This window comes from Hippichthys cyanospilos, chromosome 7 (assembly GCF_059441005.1).
Source record: "Hippichthys cyanospilos isolate Australia breed blue-spotted pipefish chromosome 7, RoL_Hcya_1.0, whole genome shotgun sequence".
In the NCBI taxonomy this organism is placed as follows: Eukaryota; Metazoa; Chordata; class Actinopteri; order Syngnathiformes; family Syngnathidae; genus Hippichthys; species Hippichthys cyanospilos.
In genome coordinates this window covers 14,533,028-14,547,222 of record NC_142375.1, presented here as the reverse complement: position 1 = coordinate 14,547,222, position 14,195 = coordinate 14,533,028, and the positions used below count along the sequence as shown (strand labels likewise).

The following is a 14,195-nucleotide window of genomic DNA, read 5'->3' as shown; positions in this document are numbered from 1 at the left end:
TACTTAATCTTTGTGTGATGCCTTCTATACAATATTTTAAAATGGAAATACATTTTGTGAAAACGATAACAGTTTGTTGCTACACCTACAAAGTGCAAGTTAAAACTCAAACTTATCATGTGAAGCAAAAAAAAAAAAAAAAAAATAACGGCACCCATAAATACATCTGGCTTCTCTGTGCTTGAGCACATTTGAAATGAATTGATACAAAGCAGGAAAGTCTGCTGAGTTCTGACGAGTATGTATTTCAAGCAGTTTTTGGAACTTGTGGACTCAGAGTCCATGGTTTGGTCATGTGGCATTTGAAAAATGAGCCATGTTTGTTTGGCTAACTTGAGTATTTGAGCCATGAGTACATTTTCAGTCGACAGCAAGTGGCAAAATGCACTTTGAAAGGTATTACTTGTACAAGAAACGACATTAAAGACATTATCTTGTGTAACATTGATGAAAACACGTGTCTCTGTGCCTGTATTTTATATATATATATATATATATATATATATATATATATATATACATATATATATATATATATATATATACATATATATATATATATATATATATATATATATATATATATATATATATATATATATATATATATATATATATATATATATATATATATATATATATATATATATATATTTGTAATGTTAAGGTTTTGTGTAGCGTTTGTATTTGAAAGTAGTTAGAATGCTGTGGCAAGTTGTATTCGATTGGAATATTTCAATCAAAAACGTCTTGAAATCAAGTTTTATAGCACAGTATGCAGATAAGTAATACCGTAGTATGTACCGTGTACATAATCCCGTTTCACGTTTTCCTAAAGTCTCGCGAGATCGACCACAGTCACGTCTCTCTTGGATCAGCATGGCCACCCTGTATGAGGGATACACGTTGTGTGGACTCGTTCCATCTCAGAATTTGACAAATTCTAATATTCAGGGCGTCGAAGCGGAGAGGGATAGCGACCATGTAATCGTCACTGACGCCTTCAGATCTGTCACCCTGTACAAGGTAACATCTATCGTGCTCGTCCAGCATCTAGCAGTTCGTAGCTAGCTAGCTAGCTAGCTGGAAAGTGAGACTTCCACCCTAGATGCTTTTCAGTAATGTTGTCATGCAGGCAATTTAAACGAAATGCACCAACCAGATGAGCAGTGTTGTTTAACCTTCAATCACAATCTAATGACTGCAGTCTAGCTGCAAAATTTGCCACTTCGGCGCAACACTTCGAAATGATCCCAAAAGAGATTACAAAAGAGGTTAGGAACGCGCGTACAATAGCTTCCCACCTTTTGCCATTTCCAGTGTAAAGCTTTGTTGACAGCATTAAGCGTCGGTGTTTGTTTATGTCTTCATTGTTTTGCGATTGTCTACTTGTCGCACCTAACATTTGTTTTTTTCCTCGTGTGTGTAAGGTTTCAGACCAGAAGCCACTGGGAAGCTGGACTGCAAAACAAGGCAGCTGTCTGACCTGCCCAGCTGTCTACAACACACACACTAAAGAATATGTGGCAGTAACAGACAATAAGGTAAACAAATTTATTGCTGTTCTAACATTAACACATTCAACCTCTCTGTATAGTCATTAGTGACATAATGTAGTAGCGGGGTCCATCAAAATTAATATGCATGTATTTTAGGTGATCAGAATTTGGAAGGAAGAAGATGTTCTCTTGGATAAGACATTTAAAGCTACAGTAAGTATGTTTGTATCCTCTACTGCATTCCTCATAAATGCCACTGAGTTGTTAAGTCTTGTGTTTTGCTCAGGTGTCATCAGATATATGGAGGGTCCACTGTGTGGCTGGGGGAGATCCTGTGGTCTTGTTTCAAAGAGGAGCTGTGAAACTTCTTGATTTTCTTCTGGCAGATCCTCAGCAGACTGTGGATGAAGTCCTGGATCCAGACGAGACAATTAGGTAACATTTTTACCAAGGCATTTTTGCATTTTACATCAAACAATCTACAATAACCATTGCAAAGATGATGTCAGAGCGATATTTAAGTACCAATATATACTGTTTTGTATCTAACCAGTGCTCTCGTTTGCCTGCATCCGAGACACATAATATTTGACGGGGACGCATACTTTCAAATCAACGTGTGACCCTCGGACGCATCATTATTTGACATCAAAATAATAATCATCGTCCACCTACTCTACTAGAACGTCAATCGAGAAAAAAAAAAAAAACATATATTGATTTACATACAGTAAATGCTGGTCGCCGTGAGGTAATGATCAAGTAGATGACTACTAGATAGTTGTCATGACCATGCTTCTGGTAGTAATTTCAAAAATTGTCCCAATGCCATTCGTTTCATACATTACTTCTTGTCCCAGGTTTTATTTTTGAAGCATTTTCTGGCTTCCTTTACAACCAGTTGTGTCACCAGACAGATTTCACCAGGCCACATGCTACAGTAGTGATCACAGTGCTCGGGTAAAAATTTTACCAATAAAATAAATTCACTTCAGAGCGTCCATGACATCCCACTTAGTATAGTAACTCATTGCTACTGTATTCACTCCACATAAACAATGTGCACATGGCTAATAAGTATGGTAATTTATTTATGTGTAGCTGCTATCACTTCCGTGAGTGCGCAAGGAGGAAACTAGAATCACTGCAACAAGTCATTAAGTTCATCTGACAACAACGTGTTAAATATATTATTTTGAATTGACTTAGTGTAACTCCAAGATCAATATCAGATAGGTATTCGTTCGCAGCAGGGATAAAGCAGGGAGAAATGAGGTAGGTAAATGAAGTAAAAAAGTTATATCTTTAGATCCAAAACAAAGTTAACCCAACGTTTTTTATTTTTTATTATTATCAGTGACAACTCAAACAATACGCAATCAGGTAACATTGACCCAGAAATTAAAGAAGCAAGAATGAAATGCTTCAGAAGCTCGAGAAGAGGAACAAAACAGACATGGTGAAAATGCTTTGTCATATTTGTTGCATAATTTTTGGATAATTTTTGGGACTCAAAACATTTCTGTTGGGACCCATAGTTTTTCAGTATTGGAACTCCCCGGGACCCAACAGGTTTCAGAGGTAAAATGAGCATTGTATAGCTGGATTCTTGTGGTGAATGGCGGACTGAACATGCCAAAATTCAATCAATAAATATAAGTATATTAAATTTTCTATTTAATTACTGAAACATTTTATTGATTATTGACACTTATTTAATTATTAAATGGCACATTTATTAATTGAATTTTGTCCACTTTCGGTCCATATTGATAAATTGCACTGCATTGTTCTTCCTTATATAGAAGGATATTACAGGTTCTTTTGAATGGTGTAATCTAGTTGCACAAAACTGCAACCTGAAACTGCAATATTAAAGATTGTGGAATTAAAACCTTCCTGGTGTTGTTCGTCAAAACCAAACAGTAGTTTTCTGACAAAAAAAAAATGTGTTGTTAAAATAAATTTCCAGTTTCCTCTGAAATACATGCCATTTTGCAAAGTTCTCATTCTGTTCACTTCCCCCGAGCAGACTTACATTCTATACAACGGAGTTTGACCAGATAGATTAGACCTGATCCACACTTAAAATATTTTAAACATAAGGTATATTTAAATCTGTTTTTGCTTCCATTGTATTTCTGGCTTGCTGATTTTGTTGTTGTTTTTGTTGATTTCAGTTGGAGTACCAGCTTAGTGATAGAAACCCAGCAGTATGTCATCTTCACAACTGAAAAGGTACCAGATTTAATTTATGGTGTCATTACCATGATAAATCAGACCAAAATAAACCTAAAATACATTCTCTACACATATTCCACAAAGAGCTACTTTGATGGGAAGGAGGGGGAGGTGGTATTGTTTCCAGTATTCTTTACTTCTTTTCTAATTTCTTAGAAGGGGGACAATTATTTCTACCTGCACAAAGTGCAGCCTAATGTACTCCGGAGATACCGATTGGAGCGAGAAGATTCCAACCTCATGCCTCTCAGTTTCTCTGCATCCTACAGAAATGAATACATCCATCTCCTTTACCTCTGTAAGCATTCATTTCTTGTTAAAATATAACTTTCTTGTCACATGAATGTTGATATTATGATGATAATGACTAAAGAGTACTGTATGTGATGCAACAAACATTATTGTAGAGACTGCTAAATAACCGTAATTCTCCAAATATAAGACACAATTTTTTAAGGCCGAAAGTATGGGTGTGTCCTTATCAACGGTAACTTAAAGATTAGAATTGGGTTGCGAGGAAAAGGAAAAAAGACTGAGCGCATTCGCTGTTACACTGGCGCTGCGTTTACTGACCGTTCACAGTGTGGGAAACCTGAAACACACTTAATCCGCAACATATATATCATTTATGGATTAGGAAGATAAGATTTATTCTATTTTGCTATAGTTTTTACATTGTTGCCAAACTTGGTGCATCTTATACACAGGAACATAGAAAATATCAGAATTTGGCCCTAAACGTGGTTGTGCATCCTATATTAGGGGAATTACATTGTTTGTTTTTTTTTTCATGCAAACATTGCCCAAATATGAGCGACGCAGTAGATGAAATTCCTCTGAGCCCTGTCATTTCTCTGTCTTGCAGATCCTAATGGACATATGTACCAGAGTGTGATCAATGTTTGGAAGACGGGGGCCGATGAGGGGTCTCAAACCCTTTCACTGCCTCGGAACATGTTACTGGCTCTTTCTGTTGACGAAGATCAGTTGAATGCCGCTTCTGCCGTCCTTTTAGATGAAGCCCACGTTGCTGTTGTTGGCGTTCCACACCCCGCAGCCGGAACTGGTAAAGGTACATGAAATTATCTTTCTCTGTCTTTGTCATTTTTGCATTTTGTCTAAACATCTGACTGGTTAAAAGTTTCACTGCTGCAGTAAGTTAGCAAATGTAATACTTGTTTTACTTAAATTATTGCACCTTCTTTTCTTCCATGTTGAATCCTTATTGTTGTACTTACAGCTTTGTTCGTTGTACAGGTATAATTGACTCTTGTTATAAATGCATAGTTGCTTTTTTTTTTAAACAATATGCAAATATTGTTGGGGGGGACATTGATTAAACCATCAATAATCATTTTCCACATATTAAAAAAAATATATTAAAAAAAAAATCTGTAAATTTGTGAATCTGAAGTGCCCAGCCACAAGAATTCAAGGGTTCATTCTATATTGAAAGGTGGACAGCATTATTTTTTTCATATGAACTTACTCAGGAACACGTGAGTAAAGGTTTTGTTTGGCCTTCATTATTTTCTTTGCTTTTTCAGACTTCCTCTGCATCTGGAATATCAATTTCCAGACACTTCAGGCAGGGAAAGAAATTGCGGGCAAAATCTTCGGACAGGTACACCATCACGCATGCTTTTTTTTTTAATCTACAAATCTGATTGTTTGATTGCATACTTTTACTTATGTAACCCTTTTTGTCTGTAGTATGGTAACGTTATTATTTTCCATGTACACTAAATACCTTTAAAAGTATGTTTTGCCACTTATTGTCAACTGAAAATAACATCACAGTTGCTGGGATGTCAGGTAACGATCAATTACGGAAAACAGGTGAGCCCTCAATCATAGAAAAGTTATCAAATTAATTATAGACAAAATATTAGCTTTTCACTGCTGCAATTGTCTTAAGTAAAGTATTGCATTGATTTTAATTCTTTAAAAAATGTTGTGGGGACTTTGGCTTTGCAAGTTAAGCGAAGGAGGCAGCATGGCCGAGGTGTCGATGAGCAAGTGAAAGTTCAACCAACAACCTTGTTTGGTCATAATTTGGACTGTAGACCAATGTTCCCTGTCCTTCCAGCTGCTGAGTGCTGATGAAGGACTGTATGACTTTGGTAGAGCATCACACCTGCTCTCCACTGTGACCGGAATACCACTTCCTCCTCACAACATTGTAGCAGTTTACAAGCCTATAATTCACACAGATTCAGTATTGTTATTAAGTTACCTTTGTTTTTCATTTTTCAGATGTGGTGTTATTCCAACAAGTTATTCATTCCACATGGCAAAACCTTGTCTGTTATTCCATATGGGTGCACCAAATCTTCACTTGCGGCCGCGTTGGGCAAAGTGAGGCAGTCAAGGACAGAAGGTGAGCTAAAACATTGAATAAAATGCTCAAGATAAATAACAACACCCCCCTTGATGTTTGAGTGCTTCTATACACCTTTTGTTCATGAAATATTACCACCGATAATCTTGTTTACTCTGACTAAAATTCTAGTGGCAATAAAAGAAAAACAAAAAAACATTGTCATAGCTTTTCTATATTGTATTTTTTTTTTTTTTTACAGCGCCTTTTCAAGGGGCACTGGTATGTTTAACTATTGACAAGGAAGAAATTATTGTGATTATCTGCAACTGCTCTATATTCATGGAAATGTCTAAAAGGATTTCTCATTCTTGGTTTTTACATTTAAGACGTGTAGTCTCTGATAATGCATCAAAACCCTAACCGATTGGTAATTTGTTTTCATTTAAATTTGACAGAATCCAGACTTCTGGTGTCAGTGCCTTCTTGGAACAACATCTTGCATGAAGAGAAAACTCAGCCTTCAAGAAAAATTGACACCAGGAAGTTGGTATGTAAATTATGAACGTTTTTCTAAGGATAATACCAATTGACAGTTTCTATCAATCCCAAATCATGATAAATAGCACAGATTGGCTGACTGACTATGAACTGGATGCCACCTGTACTATAATTGTGGCTTCAATATGCAGAGCAGATCCTTTATTAGTCTGTTGTCTTTTTAGAGAAGTACACGGAAGAGTCAATCGACCCCAAGTTTAACAATTGAGCAAGTTTTGGACCTCATCAAGGTAATACTTTAAGCTCACTTTTGCTTTGGATTTGAGAGATTACTTTACACTTGTTACGGTAATTGTTTTTTGGTCACGTTTTTAACTACCTTTTTTTGGGGGATGGGGGAGTTGAATTGTTGATAAAGCTTATAGTGAAACGTAGTTTTATTAACTTCCTCTCAGTAGATCTACAACACTTTGATTCCATGCCTGTTGTAATGTAAGAAATTCAAGACGAGCTTGTGGGTTATTGTATGTGGCACTACTGTTATCGTGTGATGCCGCGCATGGTACAGTTCTAAGTTGAAATAATAAGTCCTCGCTTATTTTATTTATTCATTCATTTTGGAACACAGACTGCACCGGTAGAGAAAGTGCAGAAAGAAGTGGAAGGCCTCTTTTCCCGAGCAGATGTCCAGGACCTCAATCTGTCAATGGGACAGTTGGCATCATCGCTTGTATCCCGCTGCTTGGCTGATAGTGCGTTCTATCCGCCCACCACGCTGGCCCAGCTAGTTCACACTCAGTCTCTCTGCCACAGGTTAGTCAGTTTTGTTGGTGGTTTTCTTTTGGAAGGACTTTGGATTCATCCTTTACCCCAGGGGTGCTCGATGCGTCAACCACGGTCGACTGCCAAGGTTGTGTTGGTTGACTGCATGACATCACACAAGTACAGTACATGGAGGAGAAAATGTCGGCCAAAAAGTAATTTCGACAGGTAAAAAAGTGAGCTTTTAGCCATATTAACCTGAGAACACTCCAATTTCTGAACCTAAGCAGGATTGGGCGTAGTTAGTACTTGGATGTGAGACCGCCTGGGAATACCAGGTGCTGTAAACTTCAAAGTGGATCCCACCTCACGACCTCACAGGACTTTGGTCTGCCGGGACCCGGCCTCTGGCGCGTTGTATCAACCACCCAATCGCATGAAACCCCAGAGATGGAAGCAACAGCAACAATCTCTGCCCTATGCTATGGAACTAATTAATTGGGGGGAAAAAACAGTGTTGTTTGCACTCCGGAGTTTCTGACTTTCTCCGGGAGCCAAAAATGATCAAGATGTCTAAAAGCGTACTAAGGCTGTTGGTGTCATACATCACTTGTTATGGTATAGTTTATTTTGAAGCACTGGCCTTCTCACAACATTTGGCTATTTTACGATATTGAGTAGATCAGGGGTGGGCAACTCCAGGCCTCGGGGGCCGGTGTCCTGCATGTTTTCCTGTTTTCTCTCTCAAACACACCTGAATCAAATGATTAGGATTATTCTCAAGCTGCAGCAAATCTTGTTGATGAGCTAATGGTTTAAATCAGGTGTGTTAGGGAGAGAAAACTGGAAAACATGCAGGACCCCGGCCCTCGAGAGGTGGAGTTGCCCACCCCTGGAGTAGATTAATAGTCAGCACATTTTCCACTGTATTTCATTGCTTTTCTGGCCCAAATGGCTTAAAAAACAAACAAACAAAAAACAGCTCTCATCTCATATTTACTGGATCCAGATCCTGCCGAATAAATAGGGCTCTCCTGACTACGTCATTTTACTATTTGTTTAGTGATATCACTGAAAAGGGGGAGCTATTTATTATATAGCATAACTGCGAGGGTGTCACTGAACCGTTATTCTGCAAAAAGTCTAAAATTAACATGATTTTTTAAAATTTATTATATTTTCAAACTGAGTGAAAACTCATGAGAACATTTCTGATACGAGGTTGTCTTTGGTTACTTTCACAAGGCCCCACAGAAAGGCCATGTCTTTATTTTAAGGGCTGGGTAAAACAATACAACATCATCTATGACATTAATGAAATTTGTACATATTCTCCATTGCTCCTTTCTGTTTTAAGACTTCAGCCATGAACCTCATAATCATGTCAGAAAAAGGGACTTATTGTAATTCACTTTACAGCATGTGTCCTGACCTTGTGCAGCTGGCCCTGGAAAAGAAGGATTACTTCCTGTGTCAGCTCTGCTTACAGTTTTTTCCCGACATCCCAGAAGCGGTTACCTGCACCTGCCTGAAGGCCTTCATTAGGTAGAATTCTAAGATTTGTCGCGTTCATGATTTCCAAAAGTGTTTCACTTTCAGTATAGCATGTAACGTGCATTTTCAAAATTCCGCCGCAGTATCTCAGACAGCGATGCAGAGAAAGTAAACCTGGAGCCTGACAGCCTCTACTTCATGGAAACTTTGACCTCCAAGGAACACGGTCTGGTTGGCTTGCAGAATGGTTTTAACTCCACTTCCTGTTTGGAGGATCACTCTGATGTCTCAATGAAAAATGAGAAGGAGAAGAAAACGCTACCAGAACAAATCTGTCCAGTTGGCTTAAAGAAAGCCGTTTTACTGTATCCTTTACTGGCGCACATACGCACACACATGCAACTATTCAAATGGTAACTGCAATAAAAGTGAAATACTGTAAATTGGTGTATAATGTTGAAAAATATACACGTCATAAATGTGATCTTGAACCTTGACTGGAATTCTGAAGAAATGAAGTCCTGCAGACAGCGTACAGCGATGACCTCCTCCTCCCGCATTTGAAAGATCTTTCATCCCAGCATGTTGTTGTAAGTTCCTTGGTTACACTCAACATTCCTAGAATTTTGGATTGTATTTTTCAGACTGTAAGTTACGCTCTTTTCATTGTTCAGTAGGTCTTGTGACCTATACTCAGGTGCGATTTGTCTATGTTCAAATAAGAGCTGGGACTGACACCCAAAATCCTTGTTCCCCTAAGGTGCATTTGGAAAGGCACTCCTACACCACCGGGGAAGCTCACGCTCCTCTCGTGAATTTCTGAACGCAACCTATATCATAAATCACGTGGCATTGTGTGCTTGAATTGTTTCCATCTTCCCTACCTGACGCACCAGGTACACTCAGGCCCCATTAGGAGTTCCTAGTGCATGTTCCAGCAGTCATTTCCTGGGGCACGCTGAATGACCAAATTGCACATTCGTGCAACGCTTTTGAGTTTGTGAATGATGTGGGTTTTTCATTGCGCATTAGGACCGCCTTGAAATTTGTGTTGACAGAGCGAAACGGGTGTAATCTTCTCTTTTTAAACTCAAAATGGCTTACTTGCCTGGCCTGTTATTCGCGACTATTAGTGCTGTGGTGTTGTGGCGGAAGCAACATGCGAAACCAGTGGTACGTCACACCTTAGTTACCATGATTACCGGTACGACTTTTTCCATTTCTTCTTATACTGTCTTTTTGTGGTCTGCCATTACTTTTAGTGCATTACTTGAGACCATTTCAACCGAAACTGCTTTTTATAGTTCAGAGCCACTCCGATTGGTTGTTTAAAGTTGTGCTTTCATTCCAACGATATTTAATGTTACAAATTTACTTTATGCATAATAATCTTGTAGTTTTGACCAATTCCTCCGGAACTAAGGACCAATTTGAAAGTACAGTTTTGGGGTTGAACGTACTATTTGCAAGATGATTGTGATATACTTGAGAAATTACGGTATATTGTTATGTTTTTATTGGCATTAAGCATTGCTGCCCAAGCATATTTTTCTGGTATTATGATGACTCTTTCTCATCCCATCAAGCTTTTCCTCCAGTATCTGCACTTCCTCTACCTAAAATATAACCAGGACACGTTTCCTCAGAGTCACGGCTATCGATCACCCAGTTTGACGCAGGTTTGTAACAATAATTACAATGAGAATAATTATCATGATACTGTAAAATTAAATGTTAAATCAGAATGAGCATACACTGGCAAAATACTATGATAAAAACATGTTAGCATTCTTTGACTTGTTTTATTTATGGCTGCTCATATGTCGAGTTTATTACACAGGTAGTATCTGAGAGTGCCAAGAATGTTTTTGTGCTGCAATAGCTAGAAACAAATGTTGGTTGATAATTATGTCAAAAATGAAAACTAATGCTCAATTGTGTGGGGGTTTTCCTTCTATAGATCATGGATTGGGTTAGCTTGTTGTTGGATGCTCATTTCACAGTTCTAGTCATGACTCCAGAAGCCAAAGGCCTGTTGCTTGATCTCCACAGCTATATCAAGTCTCAGGTAGTCTTGAATGTTCTGTTTGTTCCCGTCAGTGGGAGAATTACAATTTTGCTGTACATCTATCTACATATCAAATACGCATTTTAACTTCATATTCGTATTTGTATTTTTAAAATTCAAATGCAGAATTTTTTGTTGTTGATGAGATTGATTTTTAACCCTGTGACCTTGTTTCTTCAGGTGAAACTATTTTCTGAACTGGGAAAACTTGAAGGAGGTCTCCAAGAGCTCCAGCGCATGAAGATAAAACAAGATGTGAGACAGTACTCTATTGAGGTTATTGAGCTTTTTTAGGTGCTGTGTACTTCTGTTGTTGTTTTTTTTTTTTTTAAATAAATAAAACGGCAAGCATCATGTCTCCTTCCAGAGTTTCATCTGAATGGAATTTGATGTGGTATATCTAAAAACGAGCCATCATATCGCAATAGATATTAAGCTTACATGCATTTGTTGAGAATGTTGCTAATGTGTTTGATTTACGTTTTCATGTATTATGATGTTGAAATCTTGTGAACCACTTGTGTTTAGTGGCTTTGATTATGTGAGCAGTCTGGTTGGATTTTTTGTCTGCACATATGGTTTTGTATATGCCCCATTGTAAAGGCTTGCAATCAAGTGAGGCATACGATGAGTTGGGGGGAAGAAAAAAACAGGCCTCCATGAAAAAATATATACCATTTTAGTTCCCTGGTCTGTCTTCTTATTTTTTTAATCCAACAATGTCCATAATTTCGCAAAAAGAATTGCTGACTTTTTTTGTTTAATTCAAACAGCAGCCAACCTCATCTTTGGTCTCTGTCGCCCAGGAAAAAGCAGAAATAGCACAATGCAATAGCACCACCTATTGGTGAAACCACTGCACAAAAACAAAAGGCTTTTGGCAAGAACCTGTTTGCACATCGTCAGTGTTTTTAGTCACTTATAAAATGCATTCTGATTTTCCGGTCAGTATATTGTGGCTGATTTTTGTGTTCGTTTTGCTAATGAGAAGCACAGATAAACTGTGAGGTGAGGCAGTCTATTAATACTGCAGAATTTAATTGAGTTGGGAATAAAAGCAAAACGTATAATCAATTCAAAAAAACATGTAGTCATATCTTTGAAGGCAAAGTAAGAACTTGTTAATTGAAGGGAGTTGAAAGAATTGCTAACCTTTTTGAATAAGATTTTTCGATGCTTCTGAAAAAAAATAATATGACGAAACGAGTAAAATACACGCAGGCCATCTGGTGGAAAACGAACCCCATTTAAAGGTGTTAACGTGGGTTTTTTTGCAATGGATATACAATATTGAATATTCAATAGCTTGGTGAAGTGATGCCTTTCCAAGTGGAAATTGCAACCGAAGCTGTTACAATTAAGCCTCTGCTATAAATGAGACTTTCTACATTCGACGCGCTTTATTCATCAACCCCCCCCAACATACCCATACCATAGGTGCCAGTTTAGAAAAAAAAAAAAACACCTAATAAAGATTTCTCAGTTCTTGCAACAAAGGTCGTCACACAAACTCCAGACAGGGTTCGTAATATTCGAACGCGACCTGTGCGGGAAACGGACTGTAACCGGTCTACACCGCTTTAACCACTATTCACTAATGCGTAACAGAACTGTTAGCGTTTGGTCGTGAACGGCTAGGATTTGGGTTGTGTAATATTTAAATGTGGAGATGACGTAAATTGAAGCAAAAAAATCTAATACGTTGTCGGCAGGATTCGAACCTGCGCGGGGAGACCCCAATGGATTTCTAGTCCATCGCCTTAACCACTCGGCCACGACAACTCCTAGAAGCACCGTCACCAAACGCTCTAGTTATAAATATCTCTCCCCTAATTCCTCAGACGGCTATATTGTATGCTGGTGTTTGAAGAGCGTTTGACCAATTCGCTTGATAAAGTGCCGTGTGTTTAGAGAGTTTGGCCAACTCGCGTGATTAAGTGCCATCTTGCAGCCAAATCAACGTGACACATTTCAACAGTACACACCTGCCACACGGATCTTTCTTTTTTTTTTTTAATTAGCTGAATTTCATTCCTTTTAAAATATGCTGTAAATATGGCTTGGAAGGCAATCTTGCCACTGGTTACTTATTTTTCTGATTGAAACAAATCTCTTGAAGAAGCAAACACCTTTATGATTCAGCTGAAAAGAACTACTGTGACCTAAATACTGTAAACAACTCCTGGCGAGCACCACATTGGCGAGAGATGAGGAGTCTGTTAAAAAAGAGGTTGGAAGAATTTAAATCATTTGAATCTACTAGGATTCTCTGCCTCTGTTATAGACTAGAGTTGTTTTTATGCTGTTGACTCCATTTACTGCCACCTATAGTATGGAAAAATATCGTCTCACTTGTGGGGCTGCAAAAGTGTGTTGGCCATCAAACTTAAACCAAGCTACATTTTTTCCACAGGCTTGTTGTCGCCATAGTAAGGCTCAGTGCAAGGCAAATGCAGAAAAAAATCCTATTATGCAACAGGGTTTTTGTTGTTATTGTATAGGGAAGTAAGAAAGAGGGAAAGGCTTCAATGCATTGATTTTTTTTCACACTGGGGAGTATTTTGCACATGCAAGTTTTGTTGTAGAGGAGTTTGACTGCATGTACAAGCACACAGTAAAGAATGTGTGTGTCATGACATTGAAGGATCGCCATTTCCATCGATAAGGATCTTTGTTTGACCAGTCGACTAAGGAAAGACTGCTCCAAAGCATCAGGGGAGGGGACTAGGTGCCTGGTGGACTAGTCAATAAAATATGTCTCAGCTATACAAACTCCTAACGTATGCCTCATCTGTTACTTTTCATTCATTGTTTCTTCCTGACAATGAGAATAAAGGACAATAAACGTACAGCAAAGATTATTGTCAATTGGTGTCCAACCATCCTGGGGATGCACTTTGCCCTTATTTTTTCATCCCTTGGTGTCTAGGGGAAACTGTGGAGCTTCACGTCTTTGCCACCTGGCGTGTGGTAACCGACAGCCAAGCATGTGACCATTTTGCGCAGCATTTGTATTTTTTAAAATTTAAAACAAATGATGAACGACGAACGAAAAGCAGTTAAATTCAGAACCAGACACGGAAAGCGATGAGCTGCAAGATGGCTCTGAGACAACCATGTGACCACATCCAGCCAATCAGGGTCTGTAGCCGCGAGAAGCGGCAAGCTCTTAAGTTGGCCAGAGTCTGTCTCTATACGGAGCTGGGACGCATGCACAATTATTCTCTTGTCTCGCTCACCTTTACCACTGCTCACCTTCACTGTCCGAGCTAATCAAGTCCATCCCACGTATCAGACAACTCTTGAAAAT

General features: G+C 38.4%; 1 protein-coding gene and 1 non-coding gene across 2 annotated transcripts; one reads left to right on the top strand and one right to left on the bottom strand.

Annotated features, from left to right (window-relative positions):
- Positions 1-870: 870 nt before the first annotated feature.
- Positions 871-11,239, top strand: nol11 (nucleolar protein 11). Its single transcript, XM_088420404.1, has 18 exons — positions 871-1,026; positions 1,431-1,544; positions 1,656-1,712; positions 1,786-1,934; positions 3,680-3,737; positions 3,897-4,038; positions 4,606-4,812; positions 5,288-5,364; positions 5,997-6,120; positions 6,519-6,610; positions 6,786-6,851; positions 7,190-7,374; positions 8,743-8,868; positions 8,961-9,182; positions 9,329-9,407; positions 10,404-10,496; positions 10,778-10,885; positions 11,066-11,239. The coding sequence occupies exons 1-18, from the start codon at positions 880-882 to the stop codon at positions 11,177-11,179; spliced, it is 2,160 nt and encodes a 719-aa protein (XP_088276530.1). The 5' UTR covers positions 871-879; the 3' UTR covers positions 11,180-11,239.
- Positions 11,240-12,585: 1,346 nt separating this feature from the next.
- trnas-aga (transfer RNA serine (anticodon AGA)) lies at positions 12,586-12,667 on the bottom strand. Its single transcript has one exon. It is a non-coding gene; the product is annotated as a tRNA-Ser (tRNA).
- Between the last annotated feature and the right edge of the window lie 1,528 nt (positions 12,668-14,195).

Excerpts from the sequence above, each read along its gene's own strand:
- nol11 (XM_088420404.1), top strand. The coding sequence starts at position 880 with ATGGCCACCCTGTATGAGGGATACACGTTGTGTGGACTCGTTCCATCT. Across the intron at positions 1,027-1,430 it reads GATCTGTCACCCTGTACAAG|GTTTCAGACCAGAAGCCACT; the intron begins GTAACATCTATC and ends CGTGTGTGTAAG. Across the intron at positions 10,886-11,065 it reads ACAGCTATATCAAGTCTCAG|GTGAAACTATTTTCTGAACT; the intron begins GTAGTCTTGAAT and ends TTGTTTCTTCAG.